Genomic DNA, 25,226 nt, shown 5'->3' with positions numbered 1-25,226 from the left:
AGGGAGAGTGGGCCCCAATCGTTGGTCAGGGAGAGTGGGCCCCAATCTTTGGTCAGGGAGAGTGGGCCCCAATCGTTGGTCAGGGAGAGTGGGCCCCAATCGTTGGTCAGGGAGAGTGGGCCCCAATCGTTGGTCAGGGAGAGTGGGCCCCAATCGTTGGTCAGGGAGAGTGGGCCCCAATCGTTGGTCAGGGAGAGTGGGCCCCAATCGTTGGTCAGGGAGAGTGGGCCCCAATCATTGGTCAGGAATGGGCGCCAATCATTGGCCAGAGAGAGTGGGCCTCAATCATTGATCAGGAATGGGCCCCAATCATTGGTCAGGAATGAGCCCCAATCATTGGTCAGGAATGGGCCCCGATCATTGGTCAGGGAGAGTGGGCCCCAATCATTGGTCAAGGAGATTGGGCCACAATCATTGGTCAAGGAGATTGGGCCTCAATCACTGGTCAGGGAGAGTGGGCCTCAATCACTGGTCAGGGAGAGTGGGCCCTGGTCAGGGAGAGTGGGCCCCAATCACTGGTCAGGGAGAGTGGGCCCCAATCATTGGTCAGGGAGAGTGGGCCACAATCATTGGTCAAAGAGATTGGGCCACAATCGTTGGTCAGGAATGGGCCCCAATCATTGGTCAGGGAGAGTGGGCCCCAATCATTGGTCAGGGAGAGTGGGCTCCAATCATTGGTCAAGGAGATTGGGCCACAATCATTGGTCAGGGAGAGTGGGCCCCAATCATTGGTCAGGGAGAGTGGGCCACAATCATTGGTCAAGGAGATTGGGCCACAATCATTGCTCAGGAATGGGCCCCAATCACTGGTCAGTGAGAGTGGGCCCCAATCATTAGTCAGGAATGGGCCCCAATCACTGGTCAGGGAGAGTGGGCCTCAATCATTGGTCAGGGAGAGTGGGCTCCAATCATTGGTCAGGAATGGGCCCCAATCATTGGTCAGGGAGAGTGGGGCCAATCGTTGGTCAGGGAGAGTGGGCCCCAATCATTGGTCAGGGAGAGTGAGCCCCAATCATTGGTCAGGGAGAGTGGGCCCCAATCATTGGTCAGGGAGAGTGGGCCCCAATCATTGGTCAGGAATGAGCCTGAGACACAGATTAAGGGCACACCTTGCAACTGTTACTATGTCACTTGGACTCGTATTTGACTGGAATTTGATGACTATTTTAGGAAATATTCTGTCCTCGAAACACAGGAGCTCAGTCACCTGACTTTGCATTTATGTAGCGCCTTTCATGAGGTTGGGAAGTCCCAAAGTGCCTTACAGCCATTAAAGTACTTTTACTGTATTTAATGTAGTGTAGGCAGCCAATTTGCACACTGCAAGCTACCATAATCAGCAGTATGATCATGACCAGATAATCTGTTTTTAGTGACTTGGTTGAGGGATAAATATTGCCCTGGACATCGGGGAGAACTCCCCTGCTCTTCTTCTTTTACGTCCACCCGAGAGAGCAGACAGGGCCTCAGGTAGAGAGAGAAAGATTTCACGATGTATCAGTTGTCTGTGCAGAATAAAGTCTTTCTAACAACGACTTGTTGACGAGCTAGCTTGAGGTGAACAGCATGGCTTGATGGTTGTATGAGGTCAGTACCTGCCTTTGTGCCTGGCCTCGGGTGGGGGGTGCATGTGATGCTGAAAGCCTGCCAGGAGACAGCACTCAGTCACGTCGTGGGAGCGATGCCAAAATAAACTCGTCATCCTGCAGCCCAGAATAGCAGTAAAGTGACCTGCTTCTGCAGGCAGGCACGTACACGAGCGAGCTGTTGGAGCATATCTTTCTCACAGGGCTCACATGACTGCATTGTCCTGTCAACAAACAGGCAGAATAGACTTTAAACATGACATTGACAGCTAAGGTCATGGCCAGTTGAGGTGACTGGGCTAAGACAGCAGCAACCCCTGAAAGATTTACCCGTGGGGTGCATGTTAAGTGTTGCTAAGGCAGGTGGGGTGACTATACAGGGGGTTTGTGTCGGTGCGAAGTCTCAACAGTTAATGGAGTGTGAACAGACGGTGTTCAAGTGCAACATTGCGTATACAGACCACTCTCCCTCCCGTGCACAGACCGCTGTCTCTCCCCCGTGTCGGAATCGAGGAAGACTTGCTTCCACTCTTAAAATGAGTCCTTAGGTGGCTGAACAGTCCAATACGGGAACCACAGCGTCTGTCACAGGTGGGACAGATAGTCATTGAGGGAAGGGGAAGGTGGGACAGGTTTGCCGCACGCTCCTTCCGCTGCCTGCGCTTGTTTTCTGCATGCTCTCGGCGACAAGACTCGAGGTGCTCAGCGCCCTCCCGGATGCACTTCCTCCACTTAGGGTGGTCTTTGACCAGGGACTCCCAGGTGTCGGTGGGGATGTTGCACTTTTTCAGGGAGGTTTTGAGGGTGTCCTTGTAACGTTTCCTCTGTCCACCTTTGGCTCGTTTTCTGTGAAGGAGTTCCAAGTAGAGCGCTTGCTTTGGGAGTCTCGTGTCTGGCATGCGGACAATGTGGCCTGCCCAGCGGAGCTGATCAAGTGTGGTCAAAGATACCCCGTGTACAGACTCCTCTCTCCCCATGTACAAATCCTTCTCCCCCGTGCGCAGACCCTTCTCCCCCGTGCGCAGACCCTTCTCCCCCGTGCGCAGACCCTTCTCCCCCGTGCGCAGGCCCTTCTCTCCCCCGTGCGCAGGCCCTTCTCTCCCCCGTGCGCAGGCCCCTCTCTCCCCCCGTGCGCAGGCCCCTCTCTCCCCCCGTGCGCAGGCCCCTCTCTCCCCCGTGCGCATGCCGCGCTCTCCCCCGCGGGCAGGCCGCTGCCCCCCCCCCCAGTGTACAGACTGAGTTGACGCAGGGTACTGGCTGCGTTGAATGCTGTGGTTTGGGGATGTGGATGGGTTTTTGTCATTTTGGTGCAGTGTTTTCCAGACCCTCATTTACACGGGTTGTTGTTGACTCTGAATGTTGCTGCCACCGGGTCCTTATCCCCAGCGCAACCTCCTCTACCAAGATGGCAGATGCCGTATTAGCCAAAACTGAGTGCACGCTCCCTGCCTGCCGTTTTGGGGGCTTCATCGGCTGAGAGACCTCTGCTGGCTGAACGTGGGCCCTCGATGCCGATCGGAGTGCTGGGCAGCACCAGTGCCCATCGGACAGGGTGTGAATGTGGCAGGGCCTCCAGGCTGGGACCCAGGCACGACCCCTGTCACCTACACTGCTCAGTCTGGGCAGGAGCCCGGGCACGAGCAGCCCGTCTGTCCTCTCCATCAGCGCTCGGATTTGTGTGTGTGGGGCACGCGGGAAGGGAGACCTCGAAAGAGAAGAAAAATTAGCTACTAAAATAGAGGTGAAGGCTCGACGACAGATAAGAAAATTAAAAACTTGCATTTATATATCGCCTTTCACGACCACCGGACGTACCAAAGCGCTTTACAGCCAATTAAGTACTTTTGGAGTGTGGTCACTGTTGCAACATGGGAAACGCGGCAGCCAGTTTGCGTACCGCAAGCTCCCACAAACACCAATGTGATAATGACCAGATAATCTGTTTTTTAGTGATGTTAATTGAGGGATAAATATTGGCCAGGACATCGGGGAGAACTCCCCTGCTCCTGAAGGAGCAGACGGGACCTCGGTTTAACGTCTCATCCGAAAGATGGCACCTCCGACACTGCAGCACTCCCTCAGCACTGCACTGGGAGTGTCAGTTTAAATGGTTGTGCTCAACTTTTGAGTTGTATTTTTCCATTGCCGTGAGTCTCACGGAAGGGATGTAATACAGAACTCTGAGAGGCAAGGCAGCAGGCAGATTGTGTGTCAGTCAGCAGCTTCACCGTCCCCTGGAACACAAGCATCTCCTCCAGTGTCGCACCATTCAGACAGGAGCTCTTTGCTCCATGGCTGTTGGTTACGAGGATATTTGGACAGAGATAAAGAATATCATTTAACAAAGAGTCCACTCTCTCGTGGAGACAGAGAGTGAGGGGACTCGATAGCTTCAGACCAAGTCATCCCACCCGCGGCCTCAATATCCGAGACCTTTCATTCAATCGGTACAGGGAGAGTTTCATTCGCAGACCGCTTTACTCAGCCCAGGGATTGCTGTGTGTCCAGACTGCAAACTACCAGAGCTACACAGCTCAGTCACGGACCTGCCTCCGACCCTGGGGTAATCTCACTGACCCCTGACCCTGAAGTAATCTCATGTAATCTCACTGCCCACTGACCACTGGGGGAAATCTCACTGACCCCTGGGTGTAATCTCACTGACCCTAGGGTAATCTCACTGACCCCTGACCTGGGGTAATCTCACTGACCCCTGGGGTAATCTCACTGACCCCTGACCCTGGGGGAAATTTCACTGACCCCTGGGGGAAATCTCACTGATCCTGGGGAAATCTCACTGCCCACTGACCCCTGGGGTAATCTCACTGACCCTGGAAAATCTCACTGACACCTGACCCTGGGGTATTGTCACTGACCCCTGGGGGAAATCTCACTGACCCTGGGGAAATCTCACTGCCCACTGACCCCTGGGTTAATCTCGCTGACCCTGAGGAAATCTCACTGACCCCTGACCCTGGGTTAATATCACTGACCCCTGACCCTGGGGTAATCTCACTGACCCCTGGGGGAAATCTCACTGACCCCTGACCCTGGGGAAATCTCACTGACCCCTGAGGAAATCACACTGACCCCTCGGGGAAATCTCACTGACCCCTGACCCTGGGGAACATCTCACTGACCCTGGGGGACATCTCACTGACCCTGGGGGACATCTCACTGACCCCTGGGGAAAATCTCACTGACCCCTGGGGGAAATCTCACTGACCCTGGGGTAATCTCACTGATCCCTGGGGGAAATCTCACTGACCCCTGCGGGAAATCTCACTGACCCCTGAACCTGGCAAAATCTCACTGACCCCTGGGGAAATCTCACTGACCCTGGGGAAATCTTACTGACCCATGATCCTGGGGTAATCTCACTGACCGTGGGGTAATCCCACTGATCCCTGACCCTGGATTAATCTCACTGACCCCTGGGGAAATCTCACTGTCCCCTGGGGGAATTCTCACTGACCCCTGACCCTGGGGAAATCTCACTGACCCCAGGGGGAAATCTCACTGACCCTGGGGAAATCTCCCTGACCCTGGGGTAATCTCACTGACCCTGGGTAATCTAACTGAACCATGGGGGAAATCTCACTGACCCTGGGGTAATATCACTGACCCTGGGGTAATCTCACTGACCCTGGGTAATCTCGCTGACCCCTGACCCTGGGGTAATCTCACTGACCACTGCGGGAAATCTCACTGACCCCTGACCCTAGGTTAATCTCACTGACCCCTGTGGGAAATCTCACTGCCCCTGGGGGAAATCTCACTGACCCCTGACCCTGGGTTAATATCACTGACCCATGGGGGAAATCTCACTGGCCCCTAACCCTGGGGAAATCTCACTGACCCCTGGGGAAATCTCATTGACCCCTCTGGGAAATCGCACTGACCCCGGGGGGAAATCTCACTGACTTCTGACCCTGGGGTAATCTCACAGACCCCTGGGAGAAATCTCACTGACCCCTGACCCTGGGTTAATCTCACTGACCCTTAGGGAAATCTCATTGACCCTGGGGGAAATCTCACTGACCCCTGACCCTGGGGTAATCTCACTGACCCCTGGGGGAAATCTCACTGACCCTGGGGGAAATCTCACTGACCCCTGACCCTGGGGGAAATCTCACTGACCCTTGGGTAATCTCACTGACCCCTGACCCTGGTGTAATCTCACTGACCCCTGCGGGAAATTTCACTGACCCTGGGGAAATCTCACTGACCCCTGGGAGAAATCTCACTGACCCAGGGGTAATCTCACAGACCCCTGACTCTGGGGTAATCTTACAGACCCCTGACCCTGGGGTAATCACTGACCCCTGGGGAAAATCTCACTGACCGTGGGGAAATCTCACTGACCCCTGACCCCTGGGGTAATCTCACTGACCCCTGGGGGAAATCTCACTGACCCTAGGGAAATCTCACTGACCCCTGACCGTGGGGTAATCTCTCTGACCCCTGGGGGAAATCTCACTGAACCTGGGGAAATCACACTGACCTCTGACCCTGAGGTAATCTCACTGACCCTGGGGAAATCTCACTGACCCCTGACCCTGGGGAAATCTCACTGACCCCTGGGGAAATCTCACTGACCCCTGACCCTGGGGAAATCTCACTGACCCTGGGGAAATCTCACTGACCCCTGACCCTGGGGTAATCTCACTGACCCTGGGAAAATCTCACTGACCCCTGGGGAAATCTCACTGACCCCTGACCCTGGGGAAATCTCACTGACCCCTGATCCTGGGGGAAATCTCACTGACCCCTGACCCTGGGGAAATCTCACTGACCCTGGGGAAATCTGACTAACCCCTGACCCTGGGTTAATCTCTCTGACCCCTGGGGGAAATCTCACTGACCCCTGACCCCTGGGGGAAATCTCACTGACCCTGGAGAAATCTCACTGACCCCTGACCCTGGGGTAATCTCATTGACCCCTGCGGGAAATCTCACTGACCCTGGGGAAATCTCACTGACCCCTGACCCTGGGGTAATTTCACTGACCCTGGGGAAATCTCACTGACCCCTGACCCTGGGGAAATCTCACGGACCCCTGGGGTAATCCCAACATCATCAGAACCCAATCCCCAGTCCCCGCACCCAGTCCAATTTCTGCCCTGGGACGTTTGATGGGACAGTGTAGAGGGAGCTTTACTCCGTATCTAACCGCGTGCTGTACCTGCCCTGGGAGCGTTTGATGGGACAGTTTAGAGGGAGCTTTACTCAATCTAACCCGTGCTATACCTGCCCTGGGAGTGTTTAATAGGACAGTGTAGAGGGAGCTTTACTCCGTATCTAACCCGTGTGCTGTACCTGCCCTGGGAGCGTTTGATGGGACAATGTGGAGGGATCTTTACTCTCTATCTAAGCTGCCTATATCGGAGATTGCACGCGGTGTGTGACAGGCAATTGTACCAGTTAATTATGATCTGAACACGTCTTTCCCACCCAACAGGAATGGCTCAGCAAGGTACCTGCAGACCCTGGGCAGGCCTGGAGAGAACTCCAGTGACTTATTGATCACTACAAGGAACAGGCTGCTGCTCCTGAGTGGACAGCACCTTCTGCAAGTGTGGTCGGCAAACAGCACCTATATCGAAAGGTGTGTGCAGGGTGAGAATTTTAATCCGGAGGTGGAGAGTACAGTGCGTGTAGGTTCTCAGTGTAACTGAAGGCACAGTCCTTTTCTACCCTTCCCATGTAGAGTTTGGAGCGTTCAAGACCCACAGTCTGTGCATAATCAGATTGCACAACAGTGACAGAGCTAAGCGATCTCACAACCAACGGGTCAGATCAAAGCTCTGCAGTCCTGCCACATCCAGTGGTGAATGGTGGTGGACAATTAAACAACTAACGGGAGGAGGAGGCTCCATGAATATCCTGATCCCCAATGATGGCGGAGCCCAGCACGTGAGTGCAAAAGACAAGGCTGAAGCGTTTACAACCATCTTCAGCCAGAAGTGCCGAGTGGATGATCCATATCGGCCTCCTCCTGATGTCTCCACCATCACAGAAGCCAGTCTTCAGCCGTTTCGATTCACTCCACATGATATCAAGGAACAGCTGAGCGCATTGGATGCAGCAAAGGCTATGGGCTCCCACATCATCCCGGCTGTCGTGCTAAATACTTGTGCTCCAGAACTAGCCGCATCTCTATCCAAGCCGTTCCAGTACAGCTACAACACTGGCATCGATCCGACAATGTGAAAAACTGCCCAGGTATGTCCTGTCCACAAAAAGCAGGACAAATCCAATCCGGCCAATCACCGCCCCATCCGTCTACTCTCAATCATCAGCAAAGTGATGGAAGGTATCGTCGACAGTGCTATCAATCACCTGCTCACAGATGCCCAGATTGGGTTCCGCCAGGACCACTCAGCTCCAGACCTCATTACAGCCTTGGTCCAAACATGGACAAAAGAGCTTAATTCCAGAGGTGAGGTGAGAGTGACTGCCCTCGACATCAAGGCAGCATTTGACCGAGTGTGGCATCACGGAGCCTGACTAAAACTGAAGTCAACGGGAATCAGAAGGAAAACTCTCCACTGGCTGGTGTCATACCCAGCACAAAGGAAGATGTTTGTGATCAGAAACAAAGAACCATAGAAAATAGGTGCAGGAGTAGGCCATTCGGCCCTTCGAGCCTGCACCACCATTCAATATGATCATGGCTGATAATACAACCTCAGTACCTCATGCTTGCTTTCTCTCCATACCCCTTGATCCCTTTAGCCGTAAGGGCCACATCTAAATTAATTTTGAATATATCTAACGAACTGGCCTCAACAACTTTCTGTGGCAGAGAATTCCACAGGTTCACAACTCTCTGAGTGAAGAAGTTTCTCCTCATCTCGGTCCTAAATGGCTTATCCCTTATCCTTAGATTATGACCCCTGGTTCTGGACTTCCCCAACATCGGGAACATTCTTTCTGCATCTAACCTGTCCAATCCCGTCAGAATTTTATACGTTTCTCTGAGATCCCCTCTCATTCTTCTAAATTCCAGTGAATATAAGCCTAGTCGATCCAGTCTTTCTTCATATGTTAGTCCTGCCATCCCGGGAATCAGTCTGGAGAACCTTCGCTGCACTCCCTCAATAGCAAGAATGCCCTTCCTCAGATTAAGAGACCAAAATTGTACACAATATTCCAGGTGAGGCCTCACCAAGGCCCTGTACAACTGTAGTAAGACCTCCCTGCTTCTATACTCAAATCCTCTTGCTATGAAGGCCAACATACCATTTGCCTTCTTCACCACCTGCTGTACCTGGATACCAACTTTCAATGACTGATGTACCATGACACCCAGGTCTTGTTGTACCTCCCCTTTTCCTAATCTGTCACCATTCAGATAATATTCTGCCTTCCTGATTTTGCCACCAAAGTGGATAACCTCACATTTATCCACATTATACTGCATCTGCCATGCATTTGCCCACTCACCCTGCAGTCTCTTAGCATCCTCATCACAGCTCACACTGCCACCCAGCTTAGTGTCATCTGCAAACTTGGAGATATTACATTCAATTCCTTCGTCTAAATCATTAATGTATATTGTAAATAGTTGGGGTCCCAGCACTGAACCTTGCTGTACCCCACTAGTCACCACCTGCCATTCTGGAAAGGACCCGTTTATTCCTACTCTTTGCTTCCTATCTGCCAACCAGTTCTCAATACATTACCCCCAATACCATGTGCTTTAATTTTGCACACTAATCTCTTGTGTGGAACCTTGTCAAAAACCTTTTAAGAACATAAGAACATAAGAATTAGGAACAGGAATAGGCCATCTAGCCCCTCGAGCCTGCTCCGCCATTCAATAAGATCATGGCTGATCTGGCCGTGGACTCAGCTCCACTTACCCGCCCGCTCCCCGTAACCCTTAATTCCCTTATTGGTTAAAAATCTATCTATCTGTGATTTAAATACATTCAATGAGCTAGCCTGAACTGTTTCCTTGGGCAGAGAATTCCACAGATTCATAACCCTCTGGGAGAAGAATTCCTTCTCAACTCGGTTTTAAATTGGTTCCCCCGTATTTTGAGGCTGTGCCCCCTAGTTCTAGTCTCCCCGACCAGTGGAAACAACCTCTCTGCCTCTATCTTGTCTATCCCTTTCATTATTTTAAATGTTTCGATAAGATCACCCCTCATCCTTCTGAACTCCAACGAGTAAAGACCCAGTCTACTCAATCTATCATCATAAGGTAACCCCCTCATCTCTGGAATCAGCCTAGTGAATCGTCTCTGTACCCCCTCCAAAGCTAGTATATCCTTCCTTAAGTAAGGTGACCAAAACTACACGCAGTACTTCCAGGTGCGGCCTCACCAATACTCTGTACAGTTGCAGAAGGACCTCCCTGCTTTTGTACTCCATCCCTCTCACAATGAAGGCCAACATTCCATTCGCCTTCCTGATTACCTGCTGCACCTGCAAACTAACTTTTTGTGTTTCATGCACAAGGACCCCCAGGTCCCTCTGCACCGCAGCATGTTGTAATTTCTCCCCATTCAAATAATATTCCCTTTTACTGTTTTTTTTCCCAAGGTGGATGACCTCACACTTTCCGACATTGTATTCCATCTGCCAAACCTCAGCCCATTCGCTTAATCTATCTAAATCTCTTTGCAGCCTCTCTGTGTCCTCTACACAACCCGCTTTCCCACTAATCTTTGTGTCATCTGCAAATTTTGTTACACTACACTCTGTCCCCTCTTCCAGGTCATCTATGTATATTGTAAACAGTTGTGGTCCCAGCACCGATCCCTGTGGCACACCACTAACCACCGATTTCCAACCCGAAAAGGACACATTTATCCCGACTCTCTGCTTTCTGTTAGCCAGTCAATTCTCTATCCATGCTAATACATTTCCTCTGACTCCGCATACCTCTATCTTCTGCAGTAACCTTTTGTGTGGCACCTTATCGAATGCCTTTTGGAAATCTAAATACACCACATCCATCGGTACACCTCTATCCACCATGCTCGTTATATCCTCAAAGAATTCCAGTAAATTAGTTAAACATGATTTCCCCTTCATGAATCCATGTTGCGTCTGCTTGATTGCACTATTCCTATCCAGATGTCCCGCTATTTCTTCCTTAATGATAGTTTTAAACATTTTCCCCACTACAGATGTTAAACTAACCGGCCTATAGTTACCTGCTTTTTGTTTGCCCCCTTTTTTAAACAGAGGCGTTACATTAGCTGCTTTCCAATCCGATGGTACTTCCCCAGAGTCCAGAGAATTTTGATAGATTATAACGAATGCATCTGCTATAACTTCTGCCATCTCTTTTAATACCCTGGGATGCATTTCATCCGGACCAGGGGACTTGTCTACCTTGAGTCCCATTTGCTGTCCAGCACAGCCCCCCTAGTGATAGTGATTATCTCAAGGTCGTCCCTTCCCACATTCCCGTGACCAGCAATTTTTGGCATGGTTTTTGTGTCTTCCACTGTGAAGACCGAAGCAAAATAATTGTTTAAGGTCTCAGCCATTTCCACATTTCCCATTGTTAAATCCCCCTTCTCATCTTCTAAGGGACCAACATTTACTTTAGTCACTCTTTTCCGTTTTATATATCGGTAAAAGCTTTTACTATATGTTTTTATGTTTTGCGCAAGTTTACTTTCGTAATCTATCTTTCCTTTCTTTGTTGCTTTCTTAGTCATTCTTTGCTGTCGTTTAAAATTTTCCCAATCTTCTAGTTTCCCACTAACCTTGGCCACCTTATACGCATTGGTTTTTAATTTGATACTCTCCTTTATTTCCTTGGTTATCCATGGCTGGTTATCCCTTCTCTTACCACCCTTCTTTTTCACTGGAATATATTTTTGTTGAGCACTGAAAGAGCTCCTTAAAAGTCCTCCACTGGTCCTCAATTGTGCCACCGTTTAGTCTGTGTTTCCAGTCTACTTTAGCCAACTCTGCCCTCATCCCACTGTAGTACCCTTTGTTTAAGGATAGTATGCTCGTTTGAGACACTACTTCCTCACCCTCAATCTGTATTACAAATGCAACCATACCGTGATCACTCATTCCGAGGGGATCTTTTACTAGGAGATCGTTTATTATTCTTGTCTCATTGCACAGGACCAGATCTAAGATCGCTTGCTCCCTTGTAGGTTCTGTAACATACTGTTCTAAGAAATAATCCCGTATGCATTCTATGAATTCCTCAAGGCTACCCCGTGCGATTTGATTTGACCAGTCGATATGTAGGTTAAAATCCCCCTTGATTACTGCCGTTCCTTTTTCACATGCCTCCATTATTCCCTTGATTATTGCCCGCCCCACCGTGAAGTTATTATTTGGGGGCCTATAAACTATGCCTACCAGTGACTTTTTCCCATTACTATCTCTAATCTCCACCCACAATGATTCAACATTTTGTTCATTAGAGCCAATATGGTCTCTCACAACTGCCCTGATATCATCCTTTATTAACAGAGCTACCCCACCTCCTTTCCCTTCTTGTCCATCTTTCCGAATTGTCAGATACCCCTGTATGTTTAATTCCCAGTCTTGGCCCCCATGCAACCACGTTTCTGTAATGGCCACCAAATCATACCCATTTGTAATGATTTGTGCCGTCAACTCATTTACTTTATTTCGAATGCTGCGTGCGTTTAGGTAGAGTGTTTTAATACTAGTTTTTAAATCATGATTTTTAGTTTTGATCCCTCCTGCAGCCCCTTTATATTTATACATATTGTCCTTCCTATCACCTTGTGGTTTACACGTACCCCAGTGCTACTCTGCTCTGTTGCCTCCTGCCTTTTGCATTCTTTCTTGGGGTCCTGTTCATCTGAGCTCTCACCCACTCTCACTAGCTCAGAGCCCTCTCCTGGGTTCCGAATACTCCTTGCATTGAGGCACCGAGCTTTCATGCTTGCCTTTTTATTACACTTTGACCCTTTAGAATTTTGCTGTACAGTGGCCCTTTTTTGTTTTTTGCCTTGGGTTTCTCTGCCCTCCACTTTTCCTCATCTCCTTTCTGTCTTTTGCTTTTGTCTAAATTTTGTTTCCCTCTGTCTCCCTGCATTGGTTCCCATCCCCCTGCCATATTAGTTTAACTCCTCCCCAACAGCACTAGCAAACACTCCCCCGAGGACATTGGTTCCGGTCCTGCCCAGGTGCAGACCATCCGGTTTGTACTGGTCCCACCTCCCCCAGAACCGGTTCCAATGCCCCAGGAATTTGAATCCCTCCCTGCTGTACCACTCCTCAAGCCACGTATTCATCTGAGCTATCCTGCAATTCCTACTCTGACTAGCTCATGGCACTGGTAGCAATCCCGAGATTACTACTTTTGAGGTCCTACGTTTTAATTTAGCTCCTAGCTCCTTAAATTCATCTCGTAGGACTTCATCCCTTTTTTTACCTATGTCGTTGGTACCAATGTGCACCACGACAACTGGCTGTTCACCCTCCCTTTTCAGAATGTCCTGCACCCGCCCTGAGGCATCCTTGACCCTTGCACCAGGGAGACAACATACCATCCTGGAGTCTTGGTTGTGGCCACAGAAACGCCTATCTATTCCCCTTACAATCGAATCTCCTAACACTATCGCTCTTCCACTCTTTTTCCTGCCCTCCTGTGCAGCAGAGCCAGCCACGGTGCCATGAACCTGGCTGCTGCTGCCCTCCCCTGATGAGTCATCCCCCTCAACAGTACCCAAAGCAGTGTATCTATTTTGCAGGGGGATGACCGCAGGGAACCCCTGCACTACCTTCCTTGCACTGCTCTTCCTGCTGGTCTTCCATTCCCTATCTGGCTGTGGACCCTTCACCTGCGGTAAGACCAACTCGCTACACGTGCTACTCACGTCATTCTCAGCATCGTGGATACTCCAGAGTAAATCCACCCTCAGCTCCAATTCCACAACGCGAACCGTCAGGAGCTGGAGGCAGATACACTTTCCACGCACGTAGTCATCAGGGACACCGGAAGTGTCCCTGAGTTCCCACATGTTACCAGGAGGAGCATATCACGTGACCGAGCTCTTCTGCCATGACTTAACCCTTAGATACACTTAAATTGGCAACAACAATGCTAAAGTTTACTCACTGTTATAGAAAAGAAAAAAGAAAAACTACTCACCAATCACCAGCCAATCAGTTACCCCCTTGGCTGTGACGTCACCTTTCTGTTTCTTTCTACTTCTTTTTTGCCTTCTCCCTGTAGCTGCACAAGCTCCGCCTTTATCGGCCTGTCGCCGACCCTGGACTCATGCCTCAGCGACGCACCTCCCGACTGCTGAACTCGCGGCCTTTATAGGCCTCTCGCCGACCCCAGACTCACGCCTCAGCGACGCACCTCCCGACTGCTGAACTCGCGGCCTTTATAGGCCTCTCGCCGACCCCGGAGTCACGCCTCAGCGACGCACCTCCCGACTGCTGAACTCGCGGCCTTTATAGGCCTCTCGCCGACCCCAGACTCACGCCTCAGCGACGCACCTTCCGACTGCTGAACTCGCGGCCTTTATAGGCCCCTCGCCGACTCTGGAAAGTCCAAATATACTACATCCACTGGTTCTCCCTTGTCCACTGTATTCGTTTTTTTGTTTTTTGTTTTGTGTGTCCTCCTCACACATTGCTTTTCCTCCCATCTTTGTAATGTCAGCAAACTTGGCAACGTTACACTCAGTCCCTTCATCCAAGTCGTTAACATAGATTGTAAATAGTTGGGGTCCCAGCACTGATCCCTGCGGCACCCCACTAGTTACTGATTGCCAACCCGAGAATGGCCCATTTATCCCGACACTGTTTTCTGTTCGTTAGCCAATCCTCTATCCGTGCTAATATATTATCCCCAACCCCGTGAACTTTTATCTTGTGCAGTAACCTTTTATGTGGCACCTTGACAAATGCCTTCTGGAAATCCAAATACACCACATCCACTGGTTCCCCTTTATCCACCCTGTTCGTTACATTCTCAAAGAATTCCAACAAATTTGTCAAACATGACTTCCCCTTCATAAATCCATGCTGACTCTGCCTGACCAAATTTTGCTTTTCCAAATGTCCTCTACTGCTTCTTTAATAATGGATTCCAACATTTTCCCAACCACAGATGTTAGGTTAACTGGTCTGTCGTTTCCTGCTTTTGTCTGCCTCCTTTTTTAAATAGGGGCGTTACATTTGCAGTTTTCCAATTTGCTGGGACCTCCCCAGAATCCAGGGAATTTTGGTAAATTGCAACCAATGCATCCACAATCCCTGCTGCAACTTCTCTTAAGCCTCTAGGCTGCAAGCCATCAGGTGCAGGGGATTTATCCGCCTTTAGTCTCATTATCTTACTGAGTACCACCTCCTTAGTGATTGTGATTGTGTTAAGTTCCTCCCCCCCTATAGCCCCTTGACTATCCACTGTTGGGATATTTTTAGTTTCCTCTACTGTAAAGACTGATACAAAATATTTGTTCAGACTTTCTGCCATCTCCAAGTTCCTCATTACTAATTCCCCGGTCTCATGCTATAATGGACCAACATTTACTTTAGCCACTCTTTTCCTTTTTATATACCTATAGAAACTCTTGCTATCTGTTTTTATATTAACTGCTAGTTTACTTTCATAGTCTATCTTCCCATAATTATTTTTTTTAGTCATTCTCGCCTCCTGACTCCCCAAAGGCTTTCCACCATCTACAAGGCACAAGTCAGGAGTGTGATGGAATATTCTCCACTTGCCTGGATGAGTGCAGCTCCAACAACACTCAAGAAGCTCGACACCATCCAGGACAAAGCAGCCGCTTGATTGGCTCCCCATCCACCACCTTCAACATTCACTCCCTCCACCACCGGCGCACCATGACTGCAGTGTGCACCATCTACAAGATGCACTACAGCAACGAAGAAGGCTTCTTCAGCAGCACCTCCCAAATCCACAACCTTTACCACCTAGAAGGACAAGGGCAGCAGGCGTATGAGAACACCACCACCTCCACATTCCCCTCCAAGTCACAAAACATCCTGACTTGGAAATATATCGGCCATTCCTTCATCATCGCTGGATCAAGATCCTGGAACTCCCTCCCTAACAGCACTGTGGGAGAACCTTCACCACACGGACTGCAGCGGTTCAAGAAGGCGGCTCACCACCACCTTCTCAAGAGGCAATTAGGGATGGGCAATAAATGCCGGCCTTGCCAGCAACGCCCACATCCCAGGAACGGATATAAGAGAACATCTTATCAACATCATAGGCGGTCCCTCGAACGAGGATGACTTGCTTCCACAACAGTCCACAGATGTTTCAATGAAGGACCCGATGTTCCAGTCCTGAACTCCAGTTGAAGGGTGGAAGATGCCTGTGCGTGGATTGTTTTAACGTGGGGTGGCCGTTGCACACCAGCCACCACACGGGTTTGACAGAGCGAGGTCTTGGTCCAGTGGCAAGGGTTAACCAGGACGACTGGAGACCCGCTCTGCTGCACGGACCTAGTGCCCACACATATCGCAGTGTGGGCTGGGCCCGTGCTGCCCCTGGGCCCTCGGATCTTCTGGGCCCCGTACCCTCATTCGCCCACGATGTTCCCGGGCCCGGCGCTCCAGCTCCATTTATAGCCCTGACCTGCGGTGGTGGTCTCACACAGGTCGGGGCGGCCCACAAAGTTCCAGGGCCCCATACCGGAGAACACAGTCTATTGTGCACTGCCCTAAGCGCTCACTGCTCGGTACGATTGGTGGGTGGTCCATGGGTTAACCTGGGTGTGGATCTGCCTGTGCAATGTCCACACCGCTCTCTGGGTTGGCGGGGGGAAGGGGCCGGGGACTGCAGGTGGGAGATGGAGAGTTCCTTCGCGTGCTCGGGCGTGCCCACTTCATTCCGTCTGTGCAATACTAACAGGAATGGTTTCCCTTGCAGCGCTCCTGTGGCCGGGTTCTTCAATGAGGACAGGATCCTGGATTTCCTGATCCAGATCACCAGCGGGAACAACACGAGAAAGGTGGGAGCGACAACTTGCTTTGTTGGGAGTTCTTTTTTTTTAATCTCCGTCGGTGTCTCCGCAACTCACGTAGCATTCTCAATTGTAGTAATGGCAGGATCAGGTTTTTATTTAAATCTTCACACTACACATAAAGCAGAATGAAAGTTACTGAGACAAACACTTCACAAAAACCAGTGCGTGCTCCCTGCTTAAAACACGCTCCAATTCTAGGGTCTCTGTTAAAACAGTCTTTGCTCAACACTCTTATACAAAATCTGGTCTTTGAACTCAACATTCCATACCATCATCATCATAGGCAGTCCCTCGGAATCGAGGAAGACTTGCTTCCACTCTAAAAGTGAGTCCTTAGGCGGCTGAACGGTCCAATACGAGAACCACAGTCCCTGTCACAGGTGGGACAGTGGTTGAGGGAAGGGGTGGGTGGGACTGGTTTGCCGCACGCTCTTTCCGCTGCCTGAGCTTGCTTTCTGCATGCTCTCGGCGGCGAGACTCGAGGTGCTCAGCGCCCTCCCGGATGCTCTTCCTCCACTTAGGGCGGTCTTTGGCCAGGGACTCCCAGGTGTCAGTGGGGATGTTGCATTTTATCAAGGAGGCTTTGAGAGTGTCCTTGAAATGTTTCCTCTGCCCACCTGGGGCTCGCTTGCCGTGTAGGAGTACCGAGTAGAGCGCTTGTTTTGGGAGTCTTGTGTCAGGCATGAGAACAATGTGGCACACCCAGTGGAGCTGGTCGAGTGTGGTCAGTGCTTCGATGCTGGGGATGTTGGCCTGATTGAGGACGCTAACGTTGGTGCGTCTGTCCTCCCAGCAGATTTGCAGGATCTTGCGGAGGCATCGTTAGTGGTATTTCTCCAGCGATTTCAGGTGTCTACTGTACATGGTCCATGTCTCTGAGCCATACAGTGTCTCCACAAGATCCTGCAAACATACTATCAACGGTACATCAACAAATACTAACAAACAGACGATGTAGACTAAAGGACCAGCTTCCCATTGTCCTGAGATCAGGTCTTATTGCCGCAATCGACCCCTGCCATGAATTACCATAAACACACAGCTGACCAGATTGACTCAATGAATGGCTCTCGCACCGTCTGGCATCCTCTGCTTTAGTCCAAACTTCATACACTCCATGCTCATCAGAAAAGCTGCTTCAACGTTTAATCCAGCGTGTGTTCATCTCCACACCGCGCCATAAAGCGAGGCATTCGGAATATACGGGCGTTTGCTCCCACACGTTCCACAACGCTGTCACCACCACGTGAGTGCAACATCTCCCAGCATGGCTAGAAACTGTGTGGCCGCTTCCAGCCCCCAACCCCACCATCCAGGCTGTAGTAATCACGAGCCACAGACATCCCGGCGTAGAGAAGACACAGTAGGAGCTCGATGCAAAACCAATCGACTAAAACCAAATAACAGTGTCGAAACACAGCAAGCTCGATAGCACCCGACAAAAGACTTGCATTTCTATAGCGCCTTTCACGACCACTGGGCGTCCCAACGCGCTTTACAGCCAATGAAGTACTTTTTGGAGTGTAGTTACTGTTGTAATGCAGGAAAGGCGTTAACCAATTTGCGCACAGCAAGCTCCCACAAACAGCACTGTTGATAATGACCAAATAATCTGTTTTAGTGATAAATTTTGGCCAGGACACTGGGGATAACTCCCCTGCTCCTCTTCGAAATAGTGCCAAGGGATCTCTTACATCCACCTGAGAGAGCAGTTGGGGCCTCGGTTTAATGTCTCACCCGAGAGACGACACCTCCGACAGTGCGGCACTCCCTCAGCACTGCACTGGGAGTGTCAGCCTAGATTTATGTGCTCAAGTTTTCCTGGAGTGGGACTTGAACCCACAACCTTCTGACCCGGAGGCGAGGGTGCTGCCCACTGAGCCACGGCCGACACTGAGAGTAGAGCTGGTTTTGGGTGGAGATGCTCCGTCAGAAATCCCCCCCAGGAAACGTTGACGTCTTTTGGGCTCAGGTGCTCACCCACTTGCTCCGTGTTTCTAGGATTTTGTAGTTTTATTTGGGGTTTCTGTTTACAGAATTATGTTACATATAGAATGTACAGCACAGACAGGCCATTCGGTGTTTATGCTCCACAAGACCCTCCTCCCAGTCCTCTTCATCTCACCCCATCAATTCCTTTCTCCCTCATGTACTTACCTCGCTTCCTCTTAATATTGCTGCTCCCTGCTTCATATTCACTCCTCCTAAAGTTATCCCACTGATTCGTGTATAAAACTATGTGTAAACTCCCCGGGATAGTGAGAGTGTGGCAAAGGTTCCAGAGGGAGCTTGTTGTGTTTCTGACTGTGTGTGTCCTGTTATCAATTGGCCGCTGCCTCTGAGTGAATGCCAGTGTTCGAAGCTGGAGCCGCTCGATGGGCTGCACAGTCCGACCGCCTTCACAAACCTCTCTCTCTTCTAGAGTTTAATTATTGATGGAAGTTCGGGCAAGCAGCTGTGGAAGGCCGAGCTGGGATGTGGGAGCCAGGGCTCGCAGGCAGCCGCGATACCACTGTCTGACGGCAGATCGGTCTTTCTATTCTGGGCCGGAGACTGCGGAGTGACCCCCTCGGTGAGTGAGAGACCCCGCGGTGAGTGAGTGCGGAGTGACCCCTCGGTGAGTGAGTGCGGAGTGACCCCTCGGCGAGTGAGTGGGGAGTGACCCCCTCGGCGAGTGACTGTGGAGTGCCCCCTCGGCGAGTGAGTGCGGAGTGACCCCCTCGGTAAGTGAGTGCGGAGTGACCCCTCGGTGAGTGAGTGCGGAGTGCCCCCCCGGCGAGTGAGTGCAGAGTGACCCCTCGGTGAATGAGTGACCTCTCGGTGAGTGAGTGACCCCTCGGTGAGTGAGTCGGGAGTGACCCCTCGGTGAGTGAGTCTTGCTACAGTTATACAGGGTATTGGTGAGACCACACCTGGAATACTGCGTGCAGTTTTGGTTTCCATATTTACGAAAGGATATACTTGCTTTGGAGGCAGTTCAGAGAAGGTTCACTAGGTTGATTCCGGGGATGAGGGGGTTGACTTATGAGGAAAGGTTGAGTAGGTTGGGCCTCTACTCATTGAAGTTGCATGTTCAGCCATGAACTCATTTAATGGCGGTGCAGGCTCGAAGGGCCGAATGGCCTACTCCTGCACCTATTTTCTATGTTTCTATGAATTCAGAAGAATGAGAGGTAATCTTATTGAAATGTATCAGATTATGAGGGGGCTTGACCAGGTGGATGCAGAGAGGATGTTTCCACTGATGGGGGAGACTAGAACTAGAGGGCATGATCTTAGAATAAGGGGCCGCCCATTTAAAACTGAGATGAGAAATTTCTTTTCTCAGAGGGTTGTAAATTTGTGGAATTAACTGCCTCAGAGAGCTGTGGAAGCTGGGACATTGAATAAATTTAAGACAAAAATAGACAGTTTCTTAAACGATAAGGGGATAAGGGGTTATGGGGAGCGGGCAGGAAGTGGGTCAGGTCCCGCCGTTCACCCCCCGGGGGTCAGTCCCTCGAGTGAAGATGGAGGTCGGCTCTGGTGCTGTCCATGGTCCAGTAACTGGTCCACACTCGGTCTGGGCTCACGTGAACAGTGTCAGTTTGGGTGAGGTACCAGAGGGAGCTGGGAGCTTGAGGACTGTTCCTCAGCAGCGAGTCTACTCCATCAGGGGAGGCGGCCACGAGAAACAAATGACTGACATCCTGAGGTGGGAGGAAGTCGGCAGTTTGAATTGCTCTGACACCGCCATTGCTTCACAGAGTGCGAAGTGTACAAGCTCCCGCTGCAAGGCTGTCACTTCCAGGGCTGTGTTTGTTGCTGATTACTCACTGTTGTGTTTCATCACAGGCTCAGAGGACGGACTCCGACACATACAGCCAGCACCACCTCTACCTCCTGCACCCGCTGTACCCCAGTGTCCTGCTGCAGCTGGCCAACAGCACAGGGGCCGTGACTGCGTCAGCCGGTGAGTACAGGCCCAACACCCAGCCTCTGACTGTGAGAGAGAGCGCTGTCGGACATGAGCAGGCTTCTGCAGGTCGGAGCATTGTCGCTCCGAACCCGTCGCTCCGAAGCCATCACTCCATATCCGCCACTCCAAACCCGTCGCTCCGAACCCGTCACTCCGAACCCATCACTCCGAACCCATCGTCGCTCCGAACCCGTCACTCCACATCCGCCACTCCGTACCCGTCGCTCCGAACCCGTCACTCCGAACCCATCGTCGCTCCGAACCCGTCACTCCACATCCGTCACTCCAAACCCGTCGCTCCGAACCCGTCACTCCACATCCGCCACTCCGAACCCATCGCTCCGAACCCGTCACTCCACATCCGCCACTCCGAACCCGTCGTTCCGAACCCGTCGCTCCACATCCGCCACTCCGAACCCGTCGCTCCGAACCCGTCACTCCACATCCGCCACTCCGAACCCATCGCTCCGAACCCGTCACTCCACATCCGCCACTCCGAACCCGTCGTTCCGAACCCGTCGCTCCACATCCGCCACTCCAAACCCGTCGCTCCGAACCCGTCACTCCGAACCCGTCGCTCCGAACCCGTCACTCCACATCCGTCACTCCGAACCCGTCGTTCCGAACCCGTCACTCCACATCCGCCACTCCGAACCCATCGCTCCGAACCGTCACTCCACATCCGCCACTCCGAACCCGTCGCTCCGAACCCGTCACTCCACATCCGTCGCTCCGAACCCGTCGCTCCACATCCGCCACTCCGAACCCGTCGCTCCACATCCGCCACTCCGAACCCGTCGCTCCGAACCCATCGCTCCACATCCATCGCTCCACATCCATCGCTCCGAACCCGTCACTCCAAATCCGCCACTCCAAACCTGTCGCTCCGAACCCGTCGCTCCGAACCCGTCGCTCCACATCCAGCACTCCGAACCCGTCACTCCACATCCGTCACTCCAAACCCATCGCTCCACATCCGCCACTCCGAACCCGTCGCTCCGAACCCGTCGTTCCGAACCCGTCGCTCCACATCCGCCACTCCGAACCCGTCACTCCACATCCGTCGCTCCGAACCCGTCGCTCCACATCCGCCGCTCCGAACCCGTCGCTCCACATCCGCCACTCCGAACCCGTCGCTCCGAACCCATCGCTCCACATCCATCGCTCCGAACCCGTCACTCCAAATCCGCCACTCCAAACCCGTCGCTCCGAACCCGTCGCTCCACATCCAGCACTCCGAACCCGTCACTCCACATCCGTCACTCCAAACCCATCGCTCCACATCCGCCACTCCAAACCCGTCGCTCCACATCCGCCACTCCGAATCCGTCGCTCCGAACCCGTCGCTCCGAACCCGTCACTCCACATCCATCGCTCCAAACCTGTCGCTCCACATCCGTCGCTCCGAGCCCGTCGCTCCACATCCGCCACTCCGAACCCGTCACTCCACATCCGCCACTCCGAACCCGTCGCTCCACATCCGCCACTCCGAACCCGTCGCTCCGAACCCGTCACTCCACATCCATCACTCCACATCCGTCGCTCCGAACCCGTCGCTCCACATCCGCCACTCCAAACCCGTCACTCCACATCCGCCACTCCGAACCCGTCACTCCACATCCATCGCTCCACATCCGTCGCTCCGAACCCGTCGCTCCGAACCCGTCACTCCACATTCATCGCTCCACATCCGTCGCTCCGAACCCGTCGCTCCATATCCGCCACTCCGAACCCGTCGCTCCGAACCCGTCGCTCCACATCCGCCACTCCGAACCCGTCGCTCCGAACCCGTCGCTCCGAACCCGTCGCTCCGAACCCGTCACTCCGAACCCGTCGCTCCACATCCGCCGCTCCGAACCTGTCGCTCCGAACCCGTCGCCACTCCGAACCCGCCGCTCCACATCCGTCACTCAATGTCTGACGCACCAGGTTAGATTCAGCGATTACTCTGCTCAGCACCTACTGCATCAGAGGCTGGTGTAGCTCAAAGAAAGAAAGTTGTGCATTTATATAGAGCCTTACACGACCATCGGACATTCCAAAGCTCCTTACAACCAATGAAGTACTTTTGGAATGTAGTCAGTGTTGTAATGTGGGAAATGCGGCAGCCAATCTGCGCACAGCAAGCTCCCACAAACAGCAATATGATAATGACCCGATAATCTGCTTTTGTTATGTTGATTGAAGGATAAATATTGGCCCAGGACACCGGGGATAACTCCCCGCTCTTCTTCAAAATAGTGCCATGGAATCTTTTACTTCCACCTGAGAGGGCAGACAGAGCCTCGGTTTAATGTCTAATCTAAAAGACAGCATCTCTGACAGTGCAGCACTCCTTCAGCCCTGCACTGGGAGTGTCAGCCTAGATTTTGTGCTCAAGTCTCTCGAGTGGGACTTGAACCCACAACCTTCTGAGGCGAGGGTGCTGCCCACTGAGCCACAGCTGACACTTACTGGAGCTCAGCACCGACTGTGCTTACAAGATGGCCATCCTCACTGCATCAGAAAACCAATAAAATCTTTAAAAAAAAAACATGTAATTACTTTAAAAAACCTTCAATGCTGATTGTTTAAATCCTCCTGCTATTTTTGCCCATCTCAGTTTTGACTCGATGGATAAATGATCAGTGTGGTACTAAGCCGTACTCAACTCCTGCTCTGTGACGAGATCATAGAATCATAGAAATTTACAGCACGGAAGGAGGCCATTTCGGCCCATCGTGTCTGTACCAGCCGACCAAGAGCTAATCCCACTTTCCAGCTCTTGGTCCATAACCCTGTAGGTTACGGCACTTCCAGTGCACATCCAAGTACTTTGCTGCCTCTTCCACCCTTTCAGACAGTGAGTTCCAGATCCACACCACCCTCTGGGTGAAGAAATTTCCTCTCTAATCCTCCCCCCAATTACTTTAAATCTACGCCCCCTGGTTGTTGACCCCTCTGCCAAGGGAAACGGGTCCTTCCTATCCACTCTATCTAGGCCTCTCATAATTTTATACACCTCAATAAGGTCACCCCTCAGCTGCCTCTGTTCCAAAGAAAACAGACCCAGCATCTCCAATCTTTCCTCATAGCTAAAATTCTCCAGTCCAGGCAACATCCTCGTAAATCTCCTTTTCAGTGCAATCACATCTTTCCTGTAATGTGGTGACCAGAACTGCACGCAGTACTCCAGCTGCAGCCTGACCAGTGTTTTATACAGTTCAAGCATAACCTCCCTGCTCGTGTATTCTATGCTTCAACTAATAAAGGCAAGCATTCCGTGTGTCTTCTTAACCACCTTATCCATCTGGTCTGCTACCTTCGGGGATCTGTGGGCCTGCACTCCAAGTTGGCTTTGTTCCTCTACACTTTTCAGTGCCGTACCATTTACTGTGTGTTCCCTTGCCTTGTTAGACCTCCCCAAATGCATTACCTCACTCAGATAGCTGATCCCAGCCCAGGCTGAGGTGGGGTCAGTAACATATGGCAGCAGATGTATCCCGCGTCAGGAAGGAAGCGTCAGGGAGTGAAAATTGCGGAGGATTACAAATAATCCACAGATCATCTGCCTTAATCGGAACAAAAACAATTCCTGGAGATTTCAAAGCCCAAGACGGGGCCAGTAACCCTGCGGACTATGTGCAGTCTGCTGTATGCCCCTGGTTCATTCACTGTCCCGAGAGGGGAATATCTCAGGTAAAACAACAACTCCTATTTGTACAGAGCTTGTAACGAGGACAACATCCCAGGAACATTATCAAACAGAGCTTGACACTGAGCCACTTCAGGTGATATTAGGGCAGGTCCTAATCGTTGATGAGCAGCATTGGTCTCAGCACCGATCCCTGTGGAACACCCCTTCCCACCTATTGCCAGTCTGACTAAATACATTTAACCCCTACTCTCTGTTTTCTGTTTGGAGCCAGCTTGCTATCCGTTCTATCATAGATCCCCTGATTCCACATGTTCTGACCTTATTCAAGAGCCTACAACAATAAATTGCATTGAGTTAGCGCCTGTACTGTAGTAAAACGTCCCAAGGCGCTTCCCAGGCGCGTTATCAAACAACATTTGACACCGAGCCACCTAAGAAGATATTAGGGCAGATGACCAAAAGCTTGGTCAAAGAGGCAGGTTTTAAGCAGTGAATTAAAGAAGGAGAGAGAGGCGGAGAGGTTTAGGGAGGGAATTCCAGAGCTTAGGGCCCAGGCAGCTGAAGACACGGCCACCGATGGTGGGGACGCGCAAGAGGCCAGAATTGGAGGAGCGCAGAGATCTCGTGGGGTGGGGGGGGGCATTGTGGGGCTGGAGGGGATTATAGAGATAGGGATGGGCGAGGCCATGGAGTGATTTGTAAACAAGGATGGAAGCCAGTGTAGGTCAACGAGCCCAGGGGGTGATGGGTGAGCGGGACTTGGTGCGAGTTAGGACACGGGTCAGTGAGCGCAGGGGGTGATGGGTGAGCGGGACTTGGTGCGAGTTAGGACACGGGTCAGTGAGCACAGGGAGTGATGGGTGAGCGGGACTTGGTGCGAGTTAGGACACGGGGCAGTGAGCACAGGGGGAGATGGGTGAGCGGGACTTGGTGCGAGTTAGGACACGGGTCAGTGAGCACAGGGGGTGATGGGTGAGCGGGACTTGGTGCGAGTCAGGACACGGGTCAGTGAGCACAGGGAGTGATGGGTGAGCGGGACTTGGTGCGAGTTAGAATATGGGCAGTGA

General features: G+C 51.7%; 1 protein-coding gene across 4 annotated transcripts in view; it reads left to right on the top strand.

Moving 5' to 3' along the window:
* fam234b (family with sequence similarity 234 member B) overlaps window positions 1-25,226 on the top strand; it is an 85,268-nt gene that overhangs the window by 42,830 nt on the left and 17,212 nt on the right. For 3 of the 4 annotated variants that reach the window (XM_070861555.1, XM_070861556.1, XM_070861557.1), the window contains exons 8-11: window positions 7,048-7,194; window positions 16,468-16,549; window positions 18,987-19,136; window positions 20,399-20,516. In XM_070861555.1, the coding sequence (XP_070717656.1) occupies window positions 7,048-7,194; window positions 16,468-16,549; window positions 18,987-19,136; window positions 20,399-20,516 (497 nt within the window). Of the gene's footprint in view, window positions 1-7,047; window positions 7,195-16,467; window positions 16,550-18,986; window positions 19,137-20,398; window positions 20,517-23,918; window positions 24,201-25,226 lie in introns of all 4 variants that reach the window. The other variant, XR_011587864.1, reaches the window with a different exon arrangement.

This window comes from Pristiophorus japonicus, chromosome 19, assembly GCF_044704955.1.
Source record: "Pristiophorus japonicus isolate sPriJap1 chromosome 19, sPriJap1.hap1, whole genome shotgun sequence".
Taxonomy (NCBI): domain Eukaryota; kingdom Metazoa; phylum Chordata; class Chondrichthyes; family Pristiophoridae; genus Pristiophorus; species Pristiophorus japonicus.
This window is presented reverse-complemented; position numbering and strand designations above follow the sequence as displayed.